The 23565-nt window shown below is 39.6% G+C and overlaps 1 protein-coding gene across 23 annotated transcripts in view; it reads right to left on the bottom strand.

Annotated features, from left to right (window-relative positions):
* The window catches only part of LOC110532386 (NAD kinase), a 38989-nt gene that overhangs the window by 5047 nt on the left and 10377 nt on the right, over window positions 1-23565 (bottom strand). For 10 of the 23 annotated variants that reach the window (XR_005053292.2, XR_016483342.1, XR_016483346.1 and 7 more), the window contains exons 4-9: window positions 4669-4798; window positions 2462-2567; window positions 1854-1939; window positions 1603-1705; window positions 1324-1460; window positions 661-760 (exon numbers count right to left, since the gene is read on the bottom strand). Coding sequence is in view for 13 of the 23 variants with exons in the window: in XM_090184751.1 (XP_090040877.1) it covers window positions 661-760; window positions 1324-1460; window positions 1603-1705; window positions 1854-1939; window positions 2462-2567; window positions 4669-4798 (662 nt within the window). In the remaining 10 variants the exon portion in view is untranslated. Of the gene's footprint in view, window positions 1-660; window positions 761-1323; window positions 1477-1602; window positions 1706-1853; window positions 1940-2461; window positions 2568-3551; window positions 3706-4668; window positions 4799-12135; window positions 13381-23565 lie in introns of those variants that run through there. The other 13 variants (XR_016483343.1, XM_090184753.1, XM_090184746.1 and 10 more) reach the window with 8 other exon arrangements.

The following is a 23565-nucleotide window of genomic DNA, read 5'->3' on the forward strand; positions in this document are numbered from 1 at the left end:
TTTCAACAGTTCACAACGAGCCAGGCGGCCCAAACTGCTGCATATACCCTGACTGCAAGAGAAGTGACAAGTTCCCTAGTTAATATGTCCCACTAACATTAATTTATTTTAACTACATAAGCAGGTTTAAAAAATATATACTTGTGTATTGATTTTAAGAAAGGCATTGATGTTTATGGTTAGGTACATTATTGCAACGATTGTGCTTTTTTCACGAATGCGCTTTTGTTAAATCGTCACCCGTTTGGCGAAGTTGAAGTAGGCTGTGATTCGATGATAAATTAACAGGCACCGCATTGATTATATGCAACACAGAACAAGCTAGTTAACCTAGTAAAACCATCAACCATGTGTTGTTAACTAGTGATTATGTGAAGACTGATAGTTTTTTTTTCAAGATAAGTTTAAAGCTAGCTAGCAACTTACCTTGGCTCCTTGCAGCGACAAGGCTATTTTGATGCTGTACTCGCGTAACAGGTAGTCAACCTGCCACAAAGTCTCCTCCTGGATTGCAATGTAATCGGCCATAATCGGCATCCAAAAAGGCTGATTACCGATTGTTATGAAATGTTGAAATCAGCCCTAATTAATTGGCCATGCCGATGGGGTAAAACATGTCCTTTAACCCAGTAGCAGCAGGTTGAGGGGTTTACTACTCACCGTCTCCCTGTACCGTGGTGATGAGGTGTCCGTCTAAGAAGAGGTCCACGTTGGAAAGGTAGGAGAACGGGCCTCTGTCCACCACCACCTCATTCAGCACCTGTTGGACCAGGAAACCCAGAGTCATGTTAACCAGAGATACTCCACTAGCCATGTTGTTAGTTACTTTGGAAATACTTTTTGAACCCAGCCCTATGTTATGACTCGTTAAAGCCCACTCAGCAGCAAGCAGGGACTGTGTGTATGATGACAATGCATAATGAACTACGATCAAAACTCAAACACCCCACATACATCAACCCTATGATAGATGATAGCACCAGGCCAAAATAGAAGCACATGGGGGGCATTGCTATAACTACAGTAAAGCAGTGAAACAAATCCATGTGATAGACTAAGGAGGAAGGAGGAAGTGAAACTAGACCTGAAGGATTGCTATCACCCTACAATCCCCAAAACAGGTTGTACATTTAGACCTTTCTGGTATTTTATCATGCCGCTGGGATCGGAGGTCAGGCCTGTGACAGTGGGAACATTACCAGAATAAAGACAATGAGTCCTTTGACTGAGATGTTCCACGTCATCATGATGCTAGGAACCTATTGTGGTACTAACCATAATACTGGGGTAACATACCAGTCCGGTGTACTGTTTAGCGCTCACCTGGTACTGCATGGCTTTGCGGCTGCCCTCGCTGTCTCCGTTGGTCATGATGATGCCCTTCTTGTCCACCCGGGCGTTCTTCTCTCGGCTCTCCTTCACCACTCGCAGGCGACTGCGCAGGATGATGGCGGCGTTACCTGCTCAGCAGACACACTAACTTTTGTTTAAGAGTAGCATGTAAAATGTAAATGTGAACCTAGCAGTTAGAAATGCTATCTGTAGCACAACTTGTAAGGCTTCTGTTGTTGAAATTGGGTAAGGACAAGCCTAAAGATGTACCCTCAATGATTTGGGTGACCTGAGACTGGTACGTGTCAAAGTTGAAAGGCGTGAGGAAGCCCAGAGAACCCAAGTGGAAGGACATAACAGGTGGAACACTCTTCTGAGAAAACACACATAAGCACATACACACAAGCAAGCTATGAAAACAAGCACAATCAAGATGTATTTTACTACAATTCACAGTATATTCAAAAACTGACAAATGAGTATGTTTACTTTACTTGGAGAAGTGAATAGTAAATATATACCTGGAAGAGTGACGATGCGTAAAGTAAGGTCCCATCTCCACCAAGACAGATGATGAAGTCCACTCGATTGGAAATGTCATCGAGATCTGCGGTGTGCATACAAACACATTAGGTTCATGTCCATAAGAGAAAGCTATACTACTTCAAGTGAGAGTTTCATAGACATTCATAGACATTCCTGAAATTGACACAAGTCACTTTTGTTGCTGAGAATTTTCCTGCAAAACAGAAAATGCAAACTTGTAATGCATTTGAGTTTTAAAAAAGGCTTGATTTTCCCTAACAGAAATGTATTAACCCCTACAAAATAATAAATAAATTATAATCCACATAATAATTCACAGTTCCTGTTGCTGCAGGATTATTTTCCTGCTGTAGCATACTGGCTCAAATTAAGATCCTACATCACTAGCTACATAGAGTCAATCAGATCAATCTATCATCCTTCAGGATTGTATTCACTAGGCACCAAATGGAAAAAAACGGAAAAAAATGGAGGGACTACTTAAACTTATCCCATAAGATAATGCATTTTCGTTTTTTTGTTGAAAAAAAAGGCTACTTTGTGCACTAATGAATACGACCCAGTCCTCTAATGGTCTCCTCACCTTCTCTGAAGGTGCAGAACCTCTGGATGACGGCCGCAAAGCTCTCATCGGCCTGGATGACTGGGTCCGCCAGAACCTTCCTCTCCACGTAAACAATCATGTTTTTCTGTTAGAACAACGCACAAGTATAAACATCTGCATTAGCAACATGCACATGTAATGCAGTGTTTGTACAGATAGTGAAAAGTCCAATTTTGAGGCTCCCGAGTGGCGCAGCGGTCTAATGCATCACTAAAGACCCTGGTTTGATCCCGGGCTGTATCACAACTGGCTGTGATCGGGAGTCCCATGGGGCGGTGCACAATTGGCCCAGCATCGTCCGGGCTAGGGGAGGGTTTGGCCGGGGTAGGCCGTCATTGTAAATAAGAACTTGTTCTTCACTGACTTGCCTAGTTAAATAAAAGTTTAAAAAATAAATGTTAAAAATTCAAGGACCTTCAAGTGCTTTTTTCAAGCACAAATATTTATTTTCAAGGACAATCAATTTGTAATAGTTCCTATTATGCAATTGTTTCTAGTTGCCACCAGAAGGCAGTATATCACTACAACCTCATGAAAAAAAACACTAACTTACTTACTATTCATCAATACCTTACAAATTCTACTCAAATAATATGTGTTTCACTACTTATTTACTACATACATGAAGACTGATGGTGTTGACTGATGTCCTTCTATGAACTGTAGCTAAGTAAAATCGTTCAAATTGTTGCATTTAGTGTTTATATTTTTGTTCAGTGTACATATTATTAAATTGTCTTTATATTTACATTGTCTTTAAATTAGGTCCCACAGGCTGTCCCAACCCATAATGACATGAAAGTGAATTCTGACAGTGTAAAAGGCCCTTAGTTGACTCTAAAATGGTGTATTCTATACCCATTTGAAGATAAACAAGTTCTTAATGTGTTTGATAAGATTAAAGACTCTCTGGGGACCCTATTTAAACATATGTCCCGGACACCAAGTTTGGGAACCACTGTACTACTAGCGTCATCTTTATAGCTAGCTACAGTACCTGGCTAATAGCCAGAGCCCTTGAGCAACCTAGCTAGCTAGACTTCTGACTGAAATATCAGTGACTATTTACCAGTTGCACACTCATTCTCCGAGAGTCAGGGTGGGTTGTGTGGGGTTTGTCTGTTGACACGGCAGGAGTCGAGTGATATTAGAAGAATTGCCACTGTCAGCAGCATCTCTTTGCTACTTGCCGCTGTAGATCTGGGTTGAGGTAGTTCGTTTCACCTCTCGGCCTATGTCGTGGGCGGAGTTTCGCACTGGAAAGAGTGGTGAATGAATGAATGCGCTGCTAAAATGGAAAATTCGGGGGAGCAGGGGAACATAACGAGCATACATAAATAATTCAGGATTCCACTCGTTCGCAGAGTAATGCGTGATTAGAACTCAGATCAAGAAGCCTTCTGAGCGTTGATCAATGCTGGGAATGCAATAAGTGGGTAAACGATAATTAACCAAATAAAAGGGTTGAGTAAACGCAAATTCATAAATAAAAACGTGCGTAAACAGCATTTACTCTCCACTACATCCATTAATTTTTTTTTTTTTTTTTTTTACATTTGCCCAGCATTCTAGCTATTGATGTGACGTTTGGCGGCACCTAATCAGTCAGTTCTGTACCTGCCTGGCTGAGTGGCAGTGTGGATGAAATGAGCGAGCTCGCCAGGCAACCAGAACGCAAAACAGGCGAGGAAATAAAACTTGGTAGTCTACCTGGAAATGAATTTGCAAGACCAATAACATATTTCATAATTTTCTGTTCTCCTCATTTTAATTCGAGTACTTTTCAAGTACCAATATGAGAAAATGTCTGATTTTCAAGTTATTCCAGTATTTGAATATCAGACTGCCAAATTCAAGTACTTTAACCACCTCAAGCACCTTGTGCGAACCCTGGTAATGCCAATACTTTCATATTACCCTTTGGAAGACTAATAGGTTGAAAGAATATTCAGACTGTACAGTTTACAAGCAGCTTTACTTTCTTCTAAGGTGTAAGTATACCATTTTTTAAAATTTTATATATTCTCAGTCACTAATATTTCTGTTTTTAGGGACTTAATGGCAGACTTTCTAATGAAACTGAACTACACACACCCATCAAGGCCGCTAAGGTGGAGGTAGCTATAATTTGAGACTAGAGAGCCTCTGCACACTGTGGGTCACTGCAAAAAGTACAAATGTCCTACCTCTGTGAGAAACACACAGAGCTCTTTGAACGGCTGCAGTAGACTGGCATCCTGGATCTTCTTGATGACAAGGACACTTTTGGGAGGCTTGTTCCACGTCAGTCTCTGGCTGGCTGGGTCCTGAATGTGCCTGAGTGGTGAGAAAGAAAGACCACAGGTAATCAATACCTTTAAGGGTAATAATGAATTGTATATTTTAATCACTCATCATTTGATCAAAGGGATTGCAGCAACAAAGAGCTGTTCCGTAATAATAATAAAAAATCAATTTTGATGGAGAACCATTTGTAAACCTACAGCTAAGAACTGTAGTTTTACACGAGTCCTTCTTGACATTTTGAGGTGAATAAACATACTTGTAATTCTCTCATGGTTTCTCACTACTGTAGCCTGTAAACTTTGCAGGTATTGAACATTTCTAGTTTGGGCATGGTGAGCTCTCAGTAGTCTTGTTTTGAGCTCTTGTGGTTTGTTGGCTCAGTGTTTCTTCATACTGTTTGTTTTTACCAGTTTGATAAGATGCAGAGCTGCTTAATACCTATCCTATTATTGGCTGGGGCTTAGTCTAGTAACACTGGCAGCCTCAGAATTCAGCAGGGTCACGAAGGGACCATACATTTACATAAACACATCACAGTGACCTCACATTCCAACCAAAGTGCAGGAATTAACACCCTGATGAAGGCGACACGTTGAAATGCTTTGGTGTCATAATAATTTTTCTTGTCATCTTTCACTGTTGTATTTGTTTCAAATTTCCATTAGGGCTGTGACAATACCAGTATCACAATATTTTTTCCATGGCAAAAATGAAAACACGAAGCAGACCGAACTCTTTGGTCCTTAAAAAACCTGCTCTATTTAAAATATTGTGTGCTATAGCTTGGAAAATAAATTAATGTGACACTGGATGTGAACATAATTATGTTTGTTCCCAACATTCCGTCTGTTTTCCCAAAGAAGTTAACTCCGCTCGTGTATTGTTTCCTTGCCACGATACTAACGAGTATCGCGCTACAAGTATCGTCCAGACGTAATCTCCAGTGTCAGGTACATTTGAGAGGTTTGTGGAATAGTGTTAGTTGACGGAGCATACAGATACAGTGGTAGAATGTGCACTTTGTCATCATTCATTAAAAGTAAGGCTACTTGTAATTTTTTACATAATGCATGCGATTAGCTCTAGCAGTCCTTGTCGACTTTGTGAGCTGGTTACACGTGACCTTAACTTCAAACTCAAATGGTCGATTAAAACAAAAACTAATCTATAGGCCTTCATACAAAGTAGCCTAATTGAGGGAAAACCAGAGTTGGGCTGTAGTTTGTAGTCCTTGTACAATATCAAATTGTTCTTTTGAGATACTGTTAAGGATGAGATACTCGTCTGTTGAAACAGAGGTTTGTTTTACATACAAAATGTGTTAAAACAGTAATACAACAGCTTAATCTATTATTGTTTGGCTTCTGGTACCATAAGACTGACACTGTAAGAGAGACAGTTCCCGTGTGGCTCAGTTGGTAGAGCTTGCCGCTTGCAACGCCAGGGTTGTGGATTCGATTCCCACAGGGACGTAAAACAATTTGTGACTCGTTTCAGGAAACTAGGCGTATGTCGCGGGTCAAGACTTCACAGGAGAGCCATTTGAACGTAAACTTAAAAAAAAAATCTACATGTGTTTTTTGGCAGAAATGCCTTCTGGAACATGTGAATTTTTATGTGCCTTAATAACAAACTTGTATGCCATCTGTAAATATGAATACAATTGTTATATTACGAGCCTAGTTGGTTTAGCCACAGAAAAAGACAGCAACCTTCCAGAGAAAATGAGTGGGCAGGACATGCTGAGAGATGAGTTCGGATTGGTCTGACATGTAGCACGAGTTGGTCTATTTGAGCTGGTATGTCTGATATGTCTGTCCTGTCTCATGCAGCTTTAAAAAAAAAAAAATATATATATATATATATATATATATCGCGTAGTAGAATTGCATAAGTGTTGCTCTCCACTTGGAGGACAGAGTTTTGAAACAGTGGAGTTAGGGTATGATAGCTAAGGAGATGGAGAAAACCCCTCTCTCTGGATTACATCTTCAAACTATGAGCAACCATGGCATCCATGAGAGAGGGAGATGCATCCATCCAAGTATACATTTTCAGATATTATTTCATTTCATTTCAGGATAGTGTACTGTTAGCTAGCTAGCTAACGTTAGCTAGTGTCATGTAATGTCATGTGTTGCGATTATGGTTCATTGTTTAGCTAGCTAGCTACATGTTGTAACAAAATACTCCACCATGCAAATAACCATTTCAATAGAATGTTAATGATGTCACTGCGACAACAGTTGATAGACATAGCTGGTAAATTCACTCTCGCTATCTACTCGGATTTCAGAGCACTTTCGTCCGAGTATGCCAGTGCGCAGAATAACTGACAAATTTACGAACACTCAACACCCGTTGAATATGGCCGGTGTCAGTAAACGTTGGCAAAAAAACGTAAATTGTTGCCAGCAGCACAGTTGCAGTCATCAACGCTCTGGATAACATAAAAACAGCCTAACCAGCTCTGCTAGGGCGAGTAAAATGGTCAGAGTGAGCTGTTCTCTCATTTGTGTCTGGAAGTAGCTAGCAAGCTAGCAAACATTAGCCAGTTAGCTTGACTGCTGCTGTTAGGACAGAACGCTCGGATCAACCCTTAAAGAGATGGGTGGGGCTAAAGCTTAAGAGGGTGTGAATGATGCTGAATGGGTATAGACAAAGAAGAGGTCTGCAGTAGGTGTACCAAAACATACAAAGGCCATTTTCTCAAAAGTGAGGTTACAAGTTTATCAACTTTCAAAACATTATTACTTTCCCATTGTTCCTCAACTTTAGTTTATGATATCGGAGAGAAACAACGTTTTCATATTCCCCATCATCTCCTTTGGGGTATGGTGGCACGCAAATGTACCATCTGGCAATATTTTGAGGGTGTTGGAGCGGCAGTTAGACTAGTGGTTAGAGCATTGGACTAGTAACCCGAAAGGTTGCAAGATCGAATCCCAGAGCTGACAAGGTAAAAATCTGTGGTTCTGCCCCTGAACAAGGCAGTTAACCCACTGTTCCTAGGATGTCATTAAAAATAAGAATTTGGGCCTCCCGGGTTAAGGGCGCTGTACTGCAGCACCAGCTGTGCCATCAGAGTCCCTGGGTTCGCGCCAAGGCTCTGTCGTAACCGACCGGGAGGTCCGTGGGGCGACGCACAATTGGCCTAGCGTTGTCCGGGTTAGGGAGGGCTTGGTCGGTAGGGGTGTCCTTGTCTCATCGCGCACCAGCGACTCCTGTGGCGGGCCGGGCGCAGTGCGACACATAGGTGCGGCTGGGTTCCGGGTTGGATGCGCGCTGTGTTGAATTGAATTGAATTGAGGACGCATGACTTTCAACCTTCGTCTCTCCCGAGCCCGTACGGGAGTTGTAGCGATGAGACAAGATAGTAGCTACTACAACAATTGGATACCACGAAATTGGGAAGAAAGAAGAAAAAAAAAGAATTTGTTCTTAACTGACTTGCCTAGTTAAATAAAGGTCAAATAAATAATTAATCTCTTGTGGACTGTAAATGGAATTGAGTAGTTTACGTGAGATTCTTTGTTGCTGAGATTAGTGGTAGTGTGTACTTGGAGGATCATCTTTCATTACAAATCAAGGTTTCAATATGTTGTTTCTGACTTTCTAAATGTGTACAGTGGGTCAAAAAAGTATTTAGTTAGCCACCAATTGTGCAAGTTCTCCCACTTAAAAAGATGAGAGAGGCCTGTAATTTTCATCATAGGTACACTTCAACTATGACAGACAAAATGAGAAAAGAAATCCAGAAAATCACATTGTAGGATTTTTAATGAATTTATTTGCAAATTATGGTGGAAAATAAGTATTTGGTCAATAACAAAAGTTTATCTCAATACTTCGTTATATACCCTTTTTGGCAATGACAGAGGTCAAACGTTTTCTGTAAGTCTTCACAAGGTTCACACACTGTTGCTGCTATTTTGGCCCATTCCTCCATGCAGATCTCCTCTAGAGCAGTGATGTTTTGGGGCTGTTGCTGGGAAACACAGACTTTCAACTCCCTCCAAAGATTTGTGGACAGGTGTCTTTTATCAGTATAAAAGACACCTGTCCACAACCTCAAACAGTCACACTCCAAACTCCACTATGGCCAAGACGAAAGAGCTGTCAAAGGACACCAGAAACAAAATTGTAGACCTGCACCAGGCTGCGAAGACTGAATCTGCTTGGTTTGAAGAAATCAACTGTGGGAGCAATTATTAGGAAATGGAAGACATACAAGACCACTGATAATCTCCCTCGATCTGGGGCTCCACGCAAGATCTCACCCCGTGGGGTCAAAATGATCACAAGAACGGTGAGCAAAAATCCCAGAATCACACGGGGGGACCTAGTGAATGATCTGCAGAGAGCTGGGACCAAAGTAACAAAGCCTACCATCAGTAACACACTACGCCACCAGGGACTCAAATCCTGCAGTGCCAGACGTGTTCCCCTGCTTGGACACTGTGCTATCTAACCTCCAAACGAGCTTCAATGCCATACAACACTTCTTCCGTGGCCTAAACGCTAGTAAAACCAAATGCATGCTTTTCAACCGTTCGCTGCCTGCACCCGCACGCCTGACTAGCATCACCACCCTGGATGGTTCCGACCTTGAATATGTGGACATCTATAAGTACCTAGGTGTCTGGCTAGACTGTAAACTCTCCTTCCAGACACATATCAAACATCTACAATCGAAAATCAAATCTAGAGTCGGCTTTCTATTCTGCAACAAAGCCTCCTTCACTCACGCTGCCAAACTTACCCTAGTAAAACTGACTATCCTACCGATCCTCGACTTCGGCGATGTCATCTACAAAATTGCTTCGAACACTCTACTCAGCAAACTGGATGCAGTTTATCACAGTGCCATCCGTTTTGTCACTAAAGCACCTTATACCACCCACCACTGCGACCTGTATGCTCTAGTCGGCTGGCCCTCGCTACATATTCGTCGCCAGACCCACTGGCTCCAGCTCATCTACAAGTCCATGCTAGGTAAAGCTCCGCCTTATCTCAGTTCACTGGTCACGATGGCAACACCCACCCGTAACGCGCTCCAGCAGGTGTATCTCACTGATCATCCCTAAAGCCAACACCTCATTTGGCCGCCTTTCGTTCCAGTTCTCTGCTGCCTGTGACTGGAACGAATTGCAAAAATCGCTGAAGTTGGAGACTTATCTCCCTCACCAACTTCAAATATCTGCTATCTGAGCAGCTAACCGATCGCTGCAGCTGTACATAGTCTATCGGTAAATAGCCCACCCATTTTTACCTACCTCATCCCCATACTGTTTTTATTTATTTTATTTCCTGCTCTTTTGCACACCAATATCTCTACCTGTACATGACCATCTGATCATTTATCACTCCAGTGTTAATCTGCAAAATTGTAATTATTCGCCTACCTCCTCATGCCTTTTGCACACAATGTATATAGACTCTCCTTTTTTCTATTGTATTATTGACTTGCTCAACGTTCTTGTGTAACTCTGTGTTGTCTGTTCACACTGCTATGCTTTATCTTGGCCAGGTCGCAGTTGCAAATGAGAACTTGTTCTCAACTAGCCTACCTGGTTAAATAAAGGTGAAATAAAAAATAAAATAAAATAAGCCAGTACATGTCCAGGCCCGTCTGAAGTTTGCTAGAGAGCATTTGGATGATCCAGAAGAAGATTGGGAGAATGTCATATGAAGCCAAAATATAACTTTTTGGTAAAAACTCAACTCGTTGTGTTTGGAGGACAAAGAATGCTGAGTTGCATCCAAAGAACACCATACCTACTGTGAAGCATGGGGGTGGAAACATCATGTTTTGGGGCTGTTTTTCTGCAAAGGGACCAGGATGACTGATCAGTGTAAAGGAAAGAATGAATGGGGCCATGTATCGTGAGATTTTGAGTGAAAACCTGTTTCCATCAGCAAGGGCATTGAAGATAAAACGTGGCTGGGTCTTTCAGCATGACAATGATCCCAAACACACCGCCCGGGCAACGAAGGAGTGGCTTCGTAAGAAGCATTTCAAGGTCTTGGAGTGGCCTAGCCAGTCTCCAGATCTCAAACCATTAGAAAATCTTTGGAGGGAGTTGAAAGTCCGTGTTGCCCAGCAACAGCCCCAAAACATCACTGCTCTAGAGGAGATCAGCATGGAGGAATGGGCCAAAATACCAGCAACAGTGTGTGAAAACTTGTGAAGACTTACAGAAAACGTTTGACCTCTGTCATTGCCAACAAAGGGTATATAACAAAGTATTGAGATAAACTTTTGTTATTGACCAAATACTTATTTTCCACCATAATTGGCAAATAAATTCATTAAAAATCCTACAATGTGATTTTCTGAAAAAATAATTCTCATTTTGTCTGTCATAGTTGAAGTGTACCTATGATGAAAATTACAGGCCTCTCTCATCTTTTTAAGTGGGAGAACTTGCACAATTGGTGGCTGACTAAATACTTTTTTGCCCCACTGTATCTGTTTATTGTCAACAACTGAGTCAGTTAGCCAGAGAGGGTGTGTTAGCCAGAGAGGGTGTGTGCAGTGCACCACAGTCATTAGTGCTCGTGGGGTGAGGTGGGGGCTTGTGTCAAACCATTACAGACCAAAGACACAACCCAACTCATGACTTTCTCTGAATGTACCTCTATTCATGAAAGGCCACAAATTACAATTACACACAGAAATAGGCTACAAAAAAAATATAAAAAGATGCTAAAGTTTTGATACATGAGAAAACATCTTTACAAAACGTAACATTGGGCTTTACGAAAGGTACTTTGTAAAAACATGTAATTTGTTTGTGTGACATATGTGAGCACACAATTAGCCTATGTTATAAGCCAATATCAGAACAGGCAAACCCTCACCCACACCCCTGCCCCCATTGGAGAAAGTCTGGCTAAACAGGTCGGCAAAACCCTCGTCCCTGTTTCATTACAAAGACCAAATATGGACTATATCACAATGTGCCTGTGTTTTTGTCAGTGGTATGGCTCATTTAGTTACAAATAACAGTCACTCATAATAACCTCAACCTACAGCCAGCCATCTAGGAATAGTACTTGTCATTTTAAATTCCACTGTTTACAAATGAGAGTAAAATCATGCCCATATGACCATAGATACTCTACAGATGGATACTATCTGTACATACCATAGATACTAGTACACAGGTATAAGTCTTTCAGGTCCTAATGTCACCTAATGACAAACCAAAAGCAAAAGGAAAAAAACACATTTACTATGCTGACACTACAGGACAATGCAGGTTAGTACTTCACTCATCAAACATTACTGGTAAAGCCATGTTCCTACTGAGAAAGCCTGTCAGCCGAATAGAAAGAAAGACGGAGAGAGAGAATATTCTCACCATTTCCACACTTTGTTGTCGCTGTTCTCCGGAGCTTGCGGTTGCACACACTGGTTGAATTTCATGGCTGTCTGCATGTGATGCTTCTTTAAGCAGAGATGGGTGGAGAGAGCACTGGCAGACTGTGCTTGGTTATTGGTTATTCTTTAAACAATCCAGTAGTTAATTCAAGTTGTATTTAAGCACCTAATGCAGATCTCACCACTGAAGTTGAATTCTGTTGATAGTCTTCCCATAAGCTGCCTTCAATATCTATCCTTCATCAAACCACCAGAAAAGCCACAGTTGTCACTACTTCTTCCTGGATTGCCTTGTGTAAATATTAACTCTAAATCTCTACTCTGCATTCTGACGGTGACCCAAACCTCTCACTCATCTTAAAACAGACCTGATAGAATGACATCATCATCAGCCCCGCCTACAACAATTACAGACCCTCCCCTTTATGAGAAGACAACTCTCTCATTGGCTGGCTGTGTTAAGATGTTATAGAACAATGCTCAAGTGGACTTTCCCGGGTTAGTCCTTCCTAAAAGTAGTTCATCTGAGAACATTACATACATAGGACCACTACAGATGGATTACACGTCCTTGATATGAGGAATAAGTACTATGAATTGTTGTTTGTTTTATATTATTCAATGAGTATTATGTTTTTCCTTGGGCATATTCAGTAAAAAAAATTGTAACTACCCCATAATGCTCTGTCGAATAAAAAAAACGTCCATGAATGTATTAAAATAGACACATTTTAGAAGAGTTTAACAATTAAACAAATGGTAAACAAATATTTTGCTACATAACAGAAAAGGGCCATCCTACAATGAGTGCCTGTCAAAGACTGCTCTTCATTATAATGACAAACACACTACACTTAGTGTCCAAAACATTAAGGACACCTGCTCTTTCCATGACATAGACTGACCAGGTGAATCCAGGTGAAAGCTATGATCCCTCATTGATGTCACTTGTTAAATCCACTTCAAATCAGTGTAGATGAAGGGGAGGAGACAGGTTAAAGGATTGTTAAAACTTGAGACAAATGAGACATGGATTATATATGTATATGATTCCGAGGGTGAATGGGAAAGACAAAAGACTTAAGTATCTTTGAAAAGGTTATGGTAGTAGGTGCCAGATGCACTGGTTTTTGTCAAGAACTGCAACAAGAACAGCCAACTTGACATAACTGTGGGAAGCATTGGAGTCAACATGGGACACCATGCCCAACAAATTGAGGGGGGGGGGGGACTTCTTCACCAATGACTGGAGATGAGTTGGACAGAAGATGGAGTTTTTATTTTTAGAGGTGAATCACACAACACAACACAAGTGTGTGTATGTGTGTAAGAAAGGGGGAGGGGTTGCCTGTGTGTGTGATTGTCAGTGCGGACGTTGGTCACACTTTCAAGGCTAAAACATGTCACTGCCTGCAGATCAAGCAACTTTCTCGGCATTCTCTTGCCCACATCAGTCAAATCAGCACAGCAGACATCTCCACATTATATAACGGGAAACAAATATCCACTAATGCAGGGTTCTTTCTGCATAGGAAATGCTTGGGCTGGCCGAAAATGTATATGGGATGGGAAAACATATTCAGATATAAAATGAAGCAGAATATATAATGGACCTATATTTTTATAATATAATATCTGACTATTTTTGTCATGGCATGGGGCTCCCATTGAATTTATTATATTTGAGTCATTCAGATAGTTTAAAGAACACAGCATAAGCTATTGCAAAATGTGGCGAATTGCAGGAAATTTGCTTGAAAACAGCAACATCTTCTCTCAGCCCCATGGCAAATTGTGTACCTAAGCCCGTTTTTTGATCTAGAACAAACCCTGCACTAGTGAAAGGAATATTTTCATACCAGGATAAAAAGTAAACATCTAAAACAAAAATGGCCCTTGTGAAATGCAAACTATTTTACACTGACAATAACAATTATGTTTTTTTTACAGTCTATAAATATGCAACTCCTGTCTCCTTATTTCGATACTAAACAAGAAACTTATTTTCCCATTGTGGTTAGGTTTTCCGATTGGATGCCGAAGACCTAACTGGAGACCAAAGCCTTATTACTGTGTCAGTGAATCCATTTAGTGACTGTTGTGTTGATTTTCACTCATTTAAAAAAATATACAGTATATATTTCACCCTTATTTAACAAGTTCTCATTTACAACTGCGACCTGGCCAAGATAAAGCAAAGCAGTGCTACAAAAACAACAACACAGAGGTACACATAAACAAACGTACAGTCAATAACACAATAGGAAAATTTACAATGTGTGCAAATGTATAAGAGTAGGAAGGTAAGGCAATAAATAGGCCATAGAGGCTAAATAATTACAATTGAGCAATTAACACTCGAGTGATAGATGTGCAGATGAGGATGTGCAAGTAGACATACTGGTGTGCAAAAGTGCAGAAAAAAAAGAAAAAAAAATATGGGGATGTCAAACGTTTTCTGTAAGTCTTCACAAGGTTTTCACACACTGTTGCTGGTATTTTGGCCCATTCCTCCATGCAGATCTCCTCTAGAGCAGAGATGTTTTGGGGCTGTTGCTGGGCAACACGGACTTTCAACTCCCTCCAAAGATTTTCTATGGGGTTGAGATCTGGAGACTGGCTAGGCCACTCCAGGACCTTGAAATGCTTCTTACGAAGCCACTCCGTCGTTGCCCGGGCAGTGTGTTTGGGATCATTGTTATGCTGAAAGACCCAGCCACGTTTCATCTTCATTGCCCTTGCTGATGGAAGGAGATTTTCACTCAAAATCTCACGATACATGGCCCCATTCATTCTTTCCTTTACATGGATCAGTCGTCCTGGTCCCTTTGCAGAAAAACAGCCCCAAAGCATGATGTTTCAGCCCCCATGCTTCACAGTAGGTATGGTGTTCTTTAGATGCAACTCAGCATTCTTTGCCCTCCAAACACGACGAGTTGAGTTTTTACCAAAAAGTTATATTTTGGTTCCATTTGACCATATGACATTCTCCCAATCTTCTTCTGGATCATCCAAATGCTCTCTAGCAAACTTCAGACGGGCCTGGACATGTACTGGCTTAAGCAGGGTGACACGTCTGGCACTGCAGGATTTGAGTCCCTGGCGGCGTAGTGTGTTACTGATGGTAGGCTTTGTTACTTTGGTCCCTGCTCTCTACAGGTCATTCACTAGGTCCCCCCGTGTGATTCTGGGATTTTTGCTCACCGTTCTTGTGATCATTTTGACCCCATGGGGTGAGATTTTGCGTGGAGCCCCAGATCGAGGGAGATTATCAGTGGTCTTGTATGTCTTCAATTTCCTAATAATTGCTCCCACAGTTGATTTCTTCAAACCAAGCTGCTTACCTATTGCAGATTCAGTCTTCCCAGCCTGGTGCAGGTCTACATTTTTGTTTCTGGTGTCCTTTGACAGTTCTTGGTCTTGGCCATAGTGGAGTTTGGAGTGTGACTGTTTGAGATTGTGGACAGGTGTCTTTTATACTGATAAAAGACACCTGTCCACAAATCTTTGGAGGGAGTTGAAAGTCTGTGTTGCCCAGCAACAGCCCCAAAACATCACTACTCTAGAGGAGATCTGCATGGAGGAATGGACCAAAATACCAGCAACAGTGTGTGAAAACCTTGTGAAGACTTACAGAAAACGTTTGACCTCTGTCATTGCCAACAAAGGGTATATAACGAAGTATTGAGATAAACTTTTGTTATTGACCAAATACTTATTTTCCACCATAATTTGCAAATAAATTCATTAAAAATCCTACAATGTGATTTTCTGGATTTTTCCCCCTAATTTTGTCTGTCATAGTTCAAGTGTACCTATAATGAAAATTACAGACCTCTCTCATCTTTTTAAGTGGGAGAACTTGCACAATTGGTGGCTGACTAAATACTTTTTTGCCCCACTGTAAGTGTTCACACCCGAGGTAATAGATGTTAGAATCACCTTGGCAGCGATTACAGTCTTTCTAGGCAAATCTCTAAGAGCTGTGCACTCCAGGATTGTACAATATATATAGTTTTAAATTCTTCAACCTCTGTCAAGTTGGTTGTTGATCGTTGCTAGAGAGCCATTTTAAAGTCTTGCCACAGTTTCAAGCCAATTTAAGTCAAAACTGCAACTAGGCCACTAAAGAACACTCAATGTTCTCTATTTTTATTTTTATTTTTTTTGGGGGGGTGGATCAGCTTTAACATTGCAGATAGATTGTTGCTTCAATCAATGTAATTGTCTGCATCATTTCCAATCCCCCAAATAATATTTTTTTTTTTTTGGGGGGGGGGGGGGGGTAAATATGTCTATATCTATATATATATATACATACACACACACACACACACACACACACACACACACACACACTTCTGTTCAAAAGTTTGGGGTCACTTATAAATGTCCTTGTTTTTGAAAGAAAAGCACATTTTTTGTCCATTAAAATAAATTCAAATTGATCAGAAATACAGCGTAGACATTGTTAATGTTGTAAATGACTATTGTAGCTGGAAATTACAGATGTTTTTATGGAATATCTACTTAGGCGTAGAGGCCCATTATCGGGAACCATTCATTTGTGTTCCAATGGCATGTTGTGTTAGCTAATTCAAGTTTATAATTTTAGAAGGCTAATTGATCATTAGAAAACCTTTTTGCAATTATGTTCTGGATTTCTATTTGCCATATATTTTTCAACTGTGCTATGATGCTTCACAAAAATACTGAACATTTCTATTCTCATAGTTTCTACAGATTGTAATTAAAGATAAACATTTTTGCTAAAATAATTACCATGTTATTGATCGATTGACTATGACTTTTCAAATCACCCAGTATTGCTATCTGCAGCGTTAGCTCTAGGTAAATGTTGCAATTCTTCAGCCATTCCTGGACCTGTGACCAAAAACGAGCTACATATGGACAGTACCAAAATAAATCTATCTAGTGACACTGCCTCCTTGAAGCAAAATCTGCAGAGCTGGGAAGATTGTATCCCCCATATATATAACATTATATTGCTTGCAAGAATTTTGTATAATAATTGAAATTGAAAAAAGTATTGAATCTGGTGTCGTTTTGCTTGTCAATTCATAAACAATGTGCCATGGAATCGGTACATAGAAAATCTCTTCCCAACTATTTTGCAATTTATATGGCACAGGTCCTTAAATGAAATGTTGTCTTGGTAAGCAACTCCAGTGTATATTTTGTCTTTTGTTTTAGGTTACTGTCCTGCTGAAAGGTGAATTTGTCTCCCAGTGTCTGTTGGAAAGCAGACTGAACCAGGTTTTCATCTATGCTTTTGCCTGTGCTTAGCTCTATTCCATGTCTTTTTATCTTAAAAAACTCCCTAGTCTTTGCCGATGACAAGAATACACATAACATGATGCAGCCACAACCATGCTTGAAAATATGAAGAGTGGTACTCAGTGATGTGTTGTGTTGGATTTGCCCCAACATAACGCTTTGTATTCAAATATAAAGATTATTTCTTCATTACATTTTTTCCAGTTTTACTTTAGTGATTATTGCAGTACTTATTGCAAACAGGATGCATGTTTTGGAATATTTTTATTCTGTACAGGCTTCCTTCATTTAATTCTGTCAATTAGGTTAGTATTGTGGAGTAACTAGAATGTTGTTGATCCATCCTCAGTTTTCTATCACAGCCATTAAACTCTGTTTAAACTCTGTTTTAACCTTTCTAGGGCAGGGGTTCCGCACAACATTCTGCTGAAAAGGCAGCGTGAGAAATTCAACAAAAAAATGTTTTTTTAAATATGTAACTATCAGACATTAACAAGTCCAATACAGCAAGTGAAAGATAAACATCTTGTTAATCTACCCAATGTGTCCAATTTCAAAAATGCTTTACAGCGAAAGCACAACATATGATTATGTTAGGTCATAGCAAAGTAAAAAAAAAAAAAAAAAGAAGCAATTTTTCCAGACAAAGATAGGCGTCACAAAAAGCAGAAATATAGATCAAATGAATCACTAACCTTTGATGATCTTCATCAGATGACACTCATGGGACATCATGTTACATAAAACATGTATGTTTTGTTCGATAATGTACATATTTATATCCAAAAATCTCAGTTTACATTGGCGCGTTATGTGCAGTAATGTTTTGATTCCAAAATATCCGGTGATTTTGCAGAAATACTCACAATAAACATTGATAAAAGATTCAACTGTTATTCACAGAATTAAAGATAGACTTCTCCTTAATGCAATCGCTGTGTCAGATTTCAAAAAAACTTTACAGAAAAAGCATAATCTGAGAACGGTGCTCAGAACCCAAAACAGCCAGAGGAATATCCGCCATTTTGGAGTCAACAAAGATAGAAATAACACCATAAATATTCACTTACCTTTGATGATCTTCATCAGAAGGCACTCCCAGGAATCCCAGTTCGACAATAAATGACTGATTTGTTCTATAAATTCCATCATTTATGTCCAAATAGCCACTTGTTGTTAGCGTGTTCAGCCCAGTAATCCATCTTCATGAGGCGCAGGCACTTCGTCCAGACAAAAACTTGAAAAGTTCCGTTACAGTCCTTCACTCAAAGGGATATTCAATGCCTGCTCTTTTTTTTATCCATCTACCAATAGGTGCCGTTCTTTGCAAGGCATTGGAAAACCTTCCTGGTCTTTGTGGTTGAATCTGTGCTTGAAAGTCACTGCTCAACTGAGGGACCTTACAGATAATTGTATGTGTGGGGTACAGAGATGAGGTAGTCATTCAAAAATCATGTTAAACACAATTATTGCACACAGAGTGAGTCCATGCAACTTATTGTGTGACTTGTTAGGTAAATTTTTACTCCTGAACTTATTTAGGCTTGCCATAACAAAAGGGTTGAATACTTATTGACTCACAACAAAAAAACTTTGGTGAACTAACACTCGCACTTGACCCCCCCTTTACTAGCCCTGACTTTACTGATAGCTACTTTATTTAGGAATAATGAACTTACTATGACTGTGATATATAGTTGTCCCCACTTTGATATCTTAAAATTAATGCACTAACTGTAAGTCACTCCGGTTAAGAGCGTCTGCTAAATGACAAAAAAAAATATATGTTTTTAAATATGCCCAATGCAGTTGTTTTTATATAATTTTTAAATCATTTATTGGTAATAATTAAGTACTTTAAATAAATAATTAAGTACTTTAATGCAGATGTTCAGATGCAGATGTTCAAAACAAATGCGCAAAAATGGCTTAACACTTTTAACACTATCATTCCACTTAGCACCAGGTATACTAAGGACATTTTTTTAAATGGCAATGCAGAAATTCAGAAAAATATTGTGTAGCACCTTTAAGTGAACTTTCTTTCTTCTTAAAGGGGCAATCTGCAGTTGCTACATCCATTTTTATAAACAAATGATATGTACCCACTGATTCTTGAACAATATAACTTAGAAATGCCTCATGAACTTAGTTAAAAATGTTGTACTCCATCAGAACCCAAAATATAAACATTACAAGTCTTTTCCGAGATGTGAGATAATTAACTTGCCATCTGTAGTATTGTATAGCTTAGGATTTGTGACATTACGTACTTTAGAGGATAATAGGCACGTTTCTCGACATATACACTGACTTTGAGAAGGGATTGCGTGACGATTAGTTTAGCATGACAACATGAATGGACTGGTCGACAGTCTGCTGGGTGGGGTGTTATACATTCCTTCCTTCATTGGATTCCTATCTCCTTTCTATAATATTCTTGCAACGGGACCATGCAATGCACCCTGGACTAAAGACGCAGACAAATAGGAAAAATATGCTATTACACATTTCGAGGTAGGAATATCGCAAAAATGATTAATAGCTCATTCGAGAGAAGACATCCTTTAAGTTATGACATCAGCAAGTATTGAAATAGTGATCTAAAAGTCGTATTCCTATTACTTTATCACGGTGCTACGTCAATAGAACGGCAATAACTCAGATACACATGAAAACATGATATGACCCAGGGAATCAATGGAACATCACTCAGAGATGCACAAAAACAATATAACATTCAAAATGGGTGAACCTTTCCTTTAAGAGTTACCAGCAGGTGTCTTAGAAAAGGGCAGTAAGTCAGCAGTTCCCACGCCATAGACAGTTCCTGCACCAATTTCGAGGGGTTGAAATAATGTTTTGATATTTCTGTATGATCCATCCATAAATAATATAAGCTTACATGCAACATTATCGGGGTCATTCTGCGAAATGAGTCCCTTTTCAGCCCCTTTGATATTTTAAATTGAAATTGTGCACCAATGTTGAATAAAAAAATCTGTTATATTAAATGAAGTGCCCTTTAATATAGACCACATGGAAAATTCATTACATTTTTTGTATGAATAAAGATTTTGACATGTCCCCCTGTCAGAGGTGGCACCACAGGTCCCAGAGTGGTGCAGCAATTATTTTTCTCCTGATGGTAACCAGGTAAAACTCCGGAACCTAGTTGTAGCAGGGACCTTAAGGGTTGCCCTAATGCCTGGGGCAAGTGAACTGAGCAGTCGGGCAAGTTGAGCCTGCTCTAAAGTTGGCCCAGGTGATTTTTCTTCTTATTCTGAAAACAACAAAACAGTAAGGAATTCCAGTAGGTGTAGCCTAAAACTGCTCTTCCTGGTTCATCCCCATTGTTAAAGTGAAAGGCAGACCATTTATGGCATTTATGGCAGCTGGGAAAGTTGAGTCTGCTCTGTGGTTGTCCCATTAGGCAGGGTTTTTTTTTTAAACTGAATAGAACCAAACTGCAAAGATTTCCAGTATGGGCGTCACAAAATATATATTTTTACCTGCAACAGTGGATAGTTAACATTGGTCAGGGCGAGCCACTTATTCCTATTGCTCAGACCGAGATAAACTATAAAGAGGTAACTCACCTTGCCACACTCGCTTCGCCCTCATGTGGATGCTAACAAGCATGCTAGGTAGTCAGTGTTGCCAACTAATTTTCAGGGTAAGTTGCTAGAGGCAATTTGATTTGTTGCTAAAAGTTGCTAAATGACGTTGTGATGTCATTGCATGATAACGTAAAACTGCATCATTATGTAGAATACACAATAACGTGACTCAAATTCACTGGCCAACTCGGCGAAAAATATGATTTGACATTTGTTCAGGTACAGACTCCCACTCTTTTCTGTACTTCTGGCTGTACAATTTTGATTATGACATGTTGATTGATGTTGTAAGTTCTGTTCAAGATCAAACATTCGTGACCAACTATATTCATTGGGTTTGGCTCGACGAACCCGTACTACTGCTGCTGCAGTCAGCCAACAATGATTTGCAATGTACTGAAATTTCTGCTGGCCTTCTGCTGATGTCACTCACAATGCATTTTTGCAGCCAGGCACGTGTGTTGTGACTGAGTGTGTGACAGAGAAAATCGTTTTTGTGTTATTTAGAGGGAAAATACATGCATTTTAGCATTTGATTCACTATTCATAATTTGCTAAAAGTTCAAAATAAATGTTTAAAAGTATCTAAATTTGTTGCTAGGTGCTGTTTGGAAAAAAAGTTGCCAGGGTAGTCTGAAAAGTTGCTAAATCTAGCAACAAAATTGATAAATTTGCATCACTGTAGGCAGTGCTACGTATCAACAGCCATTGCCAGTCAATCCAGTAGGGGTTAGAAGCAATGGTGAGCTACGATTGATTACTCGCGCTGCAATATCGCCCAGGATTTGCATAAAGTTAAGCTTTGACAACTTTAGTCCTGACCTGTTCATGCTCGCATCGCTTCCATTAAAAATTAATGGGATGCCATTGTTTCACCTTGTGTATAAGCTCCGTCAGGTGTGAGCTGCATGTTGAAATCTTGAGAATAGAGCCTCTCGTGGAGCTGGCGCGCTCACGCCCAGGTTTCGTTGAAATTAATAGGCGAGTCTTACGCTGAGAAAGTTACGCATCCGATGTAACAGGCCAGTAAAACATACGTTTCTGCTTCCTTCCTGTTGTTCAATTAAGATACCGACAAGTTATGCCATTTCTGCATGTAATCAGCTACATTCCCATTTTCGGGAAAGTGACCACAATATTCGTGCAACCCCAAAAAATACTGCTGACTTGGCCGATGAAAAAGTACCTTCCAGACCTTAAAGTCAATCTCTGTGTAGGGAATGACATAGTGATTAATCAGTTGCAAAATGGTTTTATATGGGCTATGATGAGAACAGAGTTGTTCTAATCTAGTCACAGTTTTAAATTCTATATACATCTGTAATTAAAAAGTTACAGGTGCATTAACCCTTTAACAGTTTTTTTCAACCGGCTGGTAAAGCATGTTTTGACAGTAGATTTAGAAATGGATATGAAAAATTTGGTCAACTGCCCCAGCCCTCCTTCATCACTTCACATAATTTGTATGCTTTTGGGTTGCTGCAGTTCGGTGTTGTGGCACTACCTTTGCCCACTCACAGGCCTGTACGAAAACTCAAAATCAGTCATGGGATAAAAGATAGGAATTCAGTTGCTGATGGATAAATATTGCATCATTCCTGTTAGTAGAGATGTGTAAATAATGGTTGACAAGTCAATATAAATTATTATAAAGTATGAACAAATTGTAATAAAATATTTTTTATAATTTCTTATATTGGTGAAAAATATGATTGAATTGTTGACAACACACCTTATTATGCAACATAAATTGGTTAAACCGCATTTCATGCCTCGTGGGGTCAATTCATCCATATTCAGACAAAAGGTCACTTATAAAATAATGCCTATAATGTAAAACTGCCCTTTGTCAAATAATATCTCAAAAGGTAGTCTGAACATGTGTGAAACATGATGGAAAAACCTGGATCATTTCACAAAATAATGTGAAAACACATTACTTTCAATGTAATTAAATAATTGTATTAGGACACAAAATTACCATTATTTGTTCAAATTTGACATCTGTCCTTATTTAACAATGCTTACCTTCCCATAAAAGCCAATGAAGCATATCTAAAGTAATGTATGTAATATTGTTGAGATTAGTAAAAATGCTATACGAATTGCCGGCATGATCCTCTTTTGACTGGTAGAGCTCTGTAATTTCCAAAATAAAGTTGAGTTATAAGCAGTAAGTGAAAAATTATTATCAACATGTTTTTCAAGAAGAGACAGTTAAAAGGTTAACAGTCTAGCATATGTCATCACTATTTGTTGATTTGAATAATACCAGTCAATAATTTTGGATTAAAACGATCTAGGTAGCCTGGCCAACCAAAATTTGAATATCATAAAAAAAGAAAAATCACATTCACATTTTCTCTTAACACAAAAAAATGGTCTTATGCTATATGTACTTTGGTGCGAAAAGTGCAAATCAATCCCAGAACAACAGCAAAGGACCTTGTGAAGATGCTGGAGGACACAGGTACAAAAATATCTATATCCAC

This window comes from Oncorhynchus mykiss, chromosome 9, assembly GCF_057628025.1.
Source record: "Oncorhynchus mykiss isolate SJ-2025 chromosome 9, ASM5762802v1, whole genome shotgun sequence".
Classification (NCBI taxonomy): domain Eukaryota; kingdom Metazoa; phylum Chordata; class Actinopteri; order Salmoniformes; family Salmonidae; genus Oncorhynchus; species Oncorhynchus mykiss.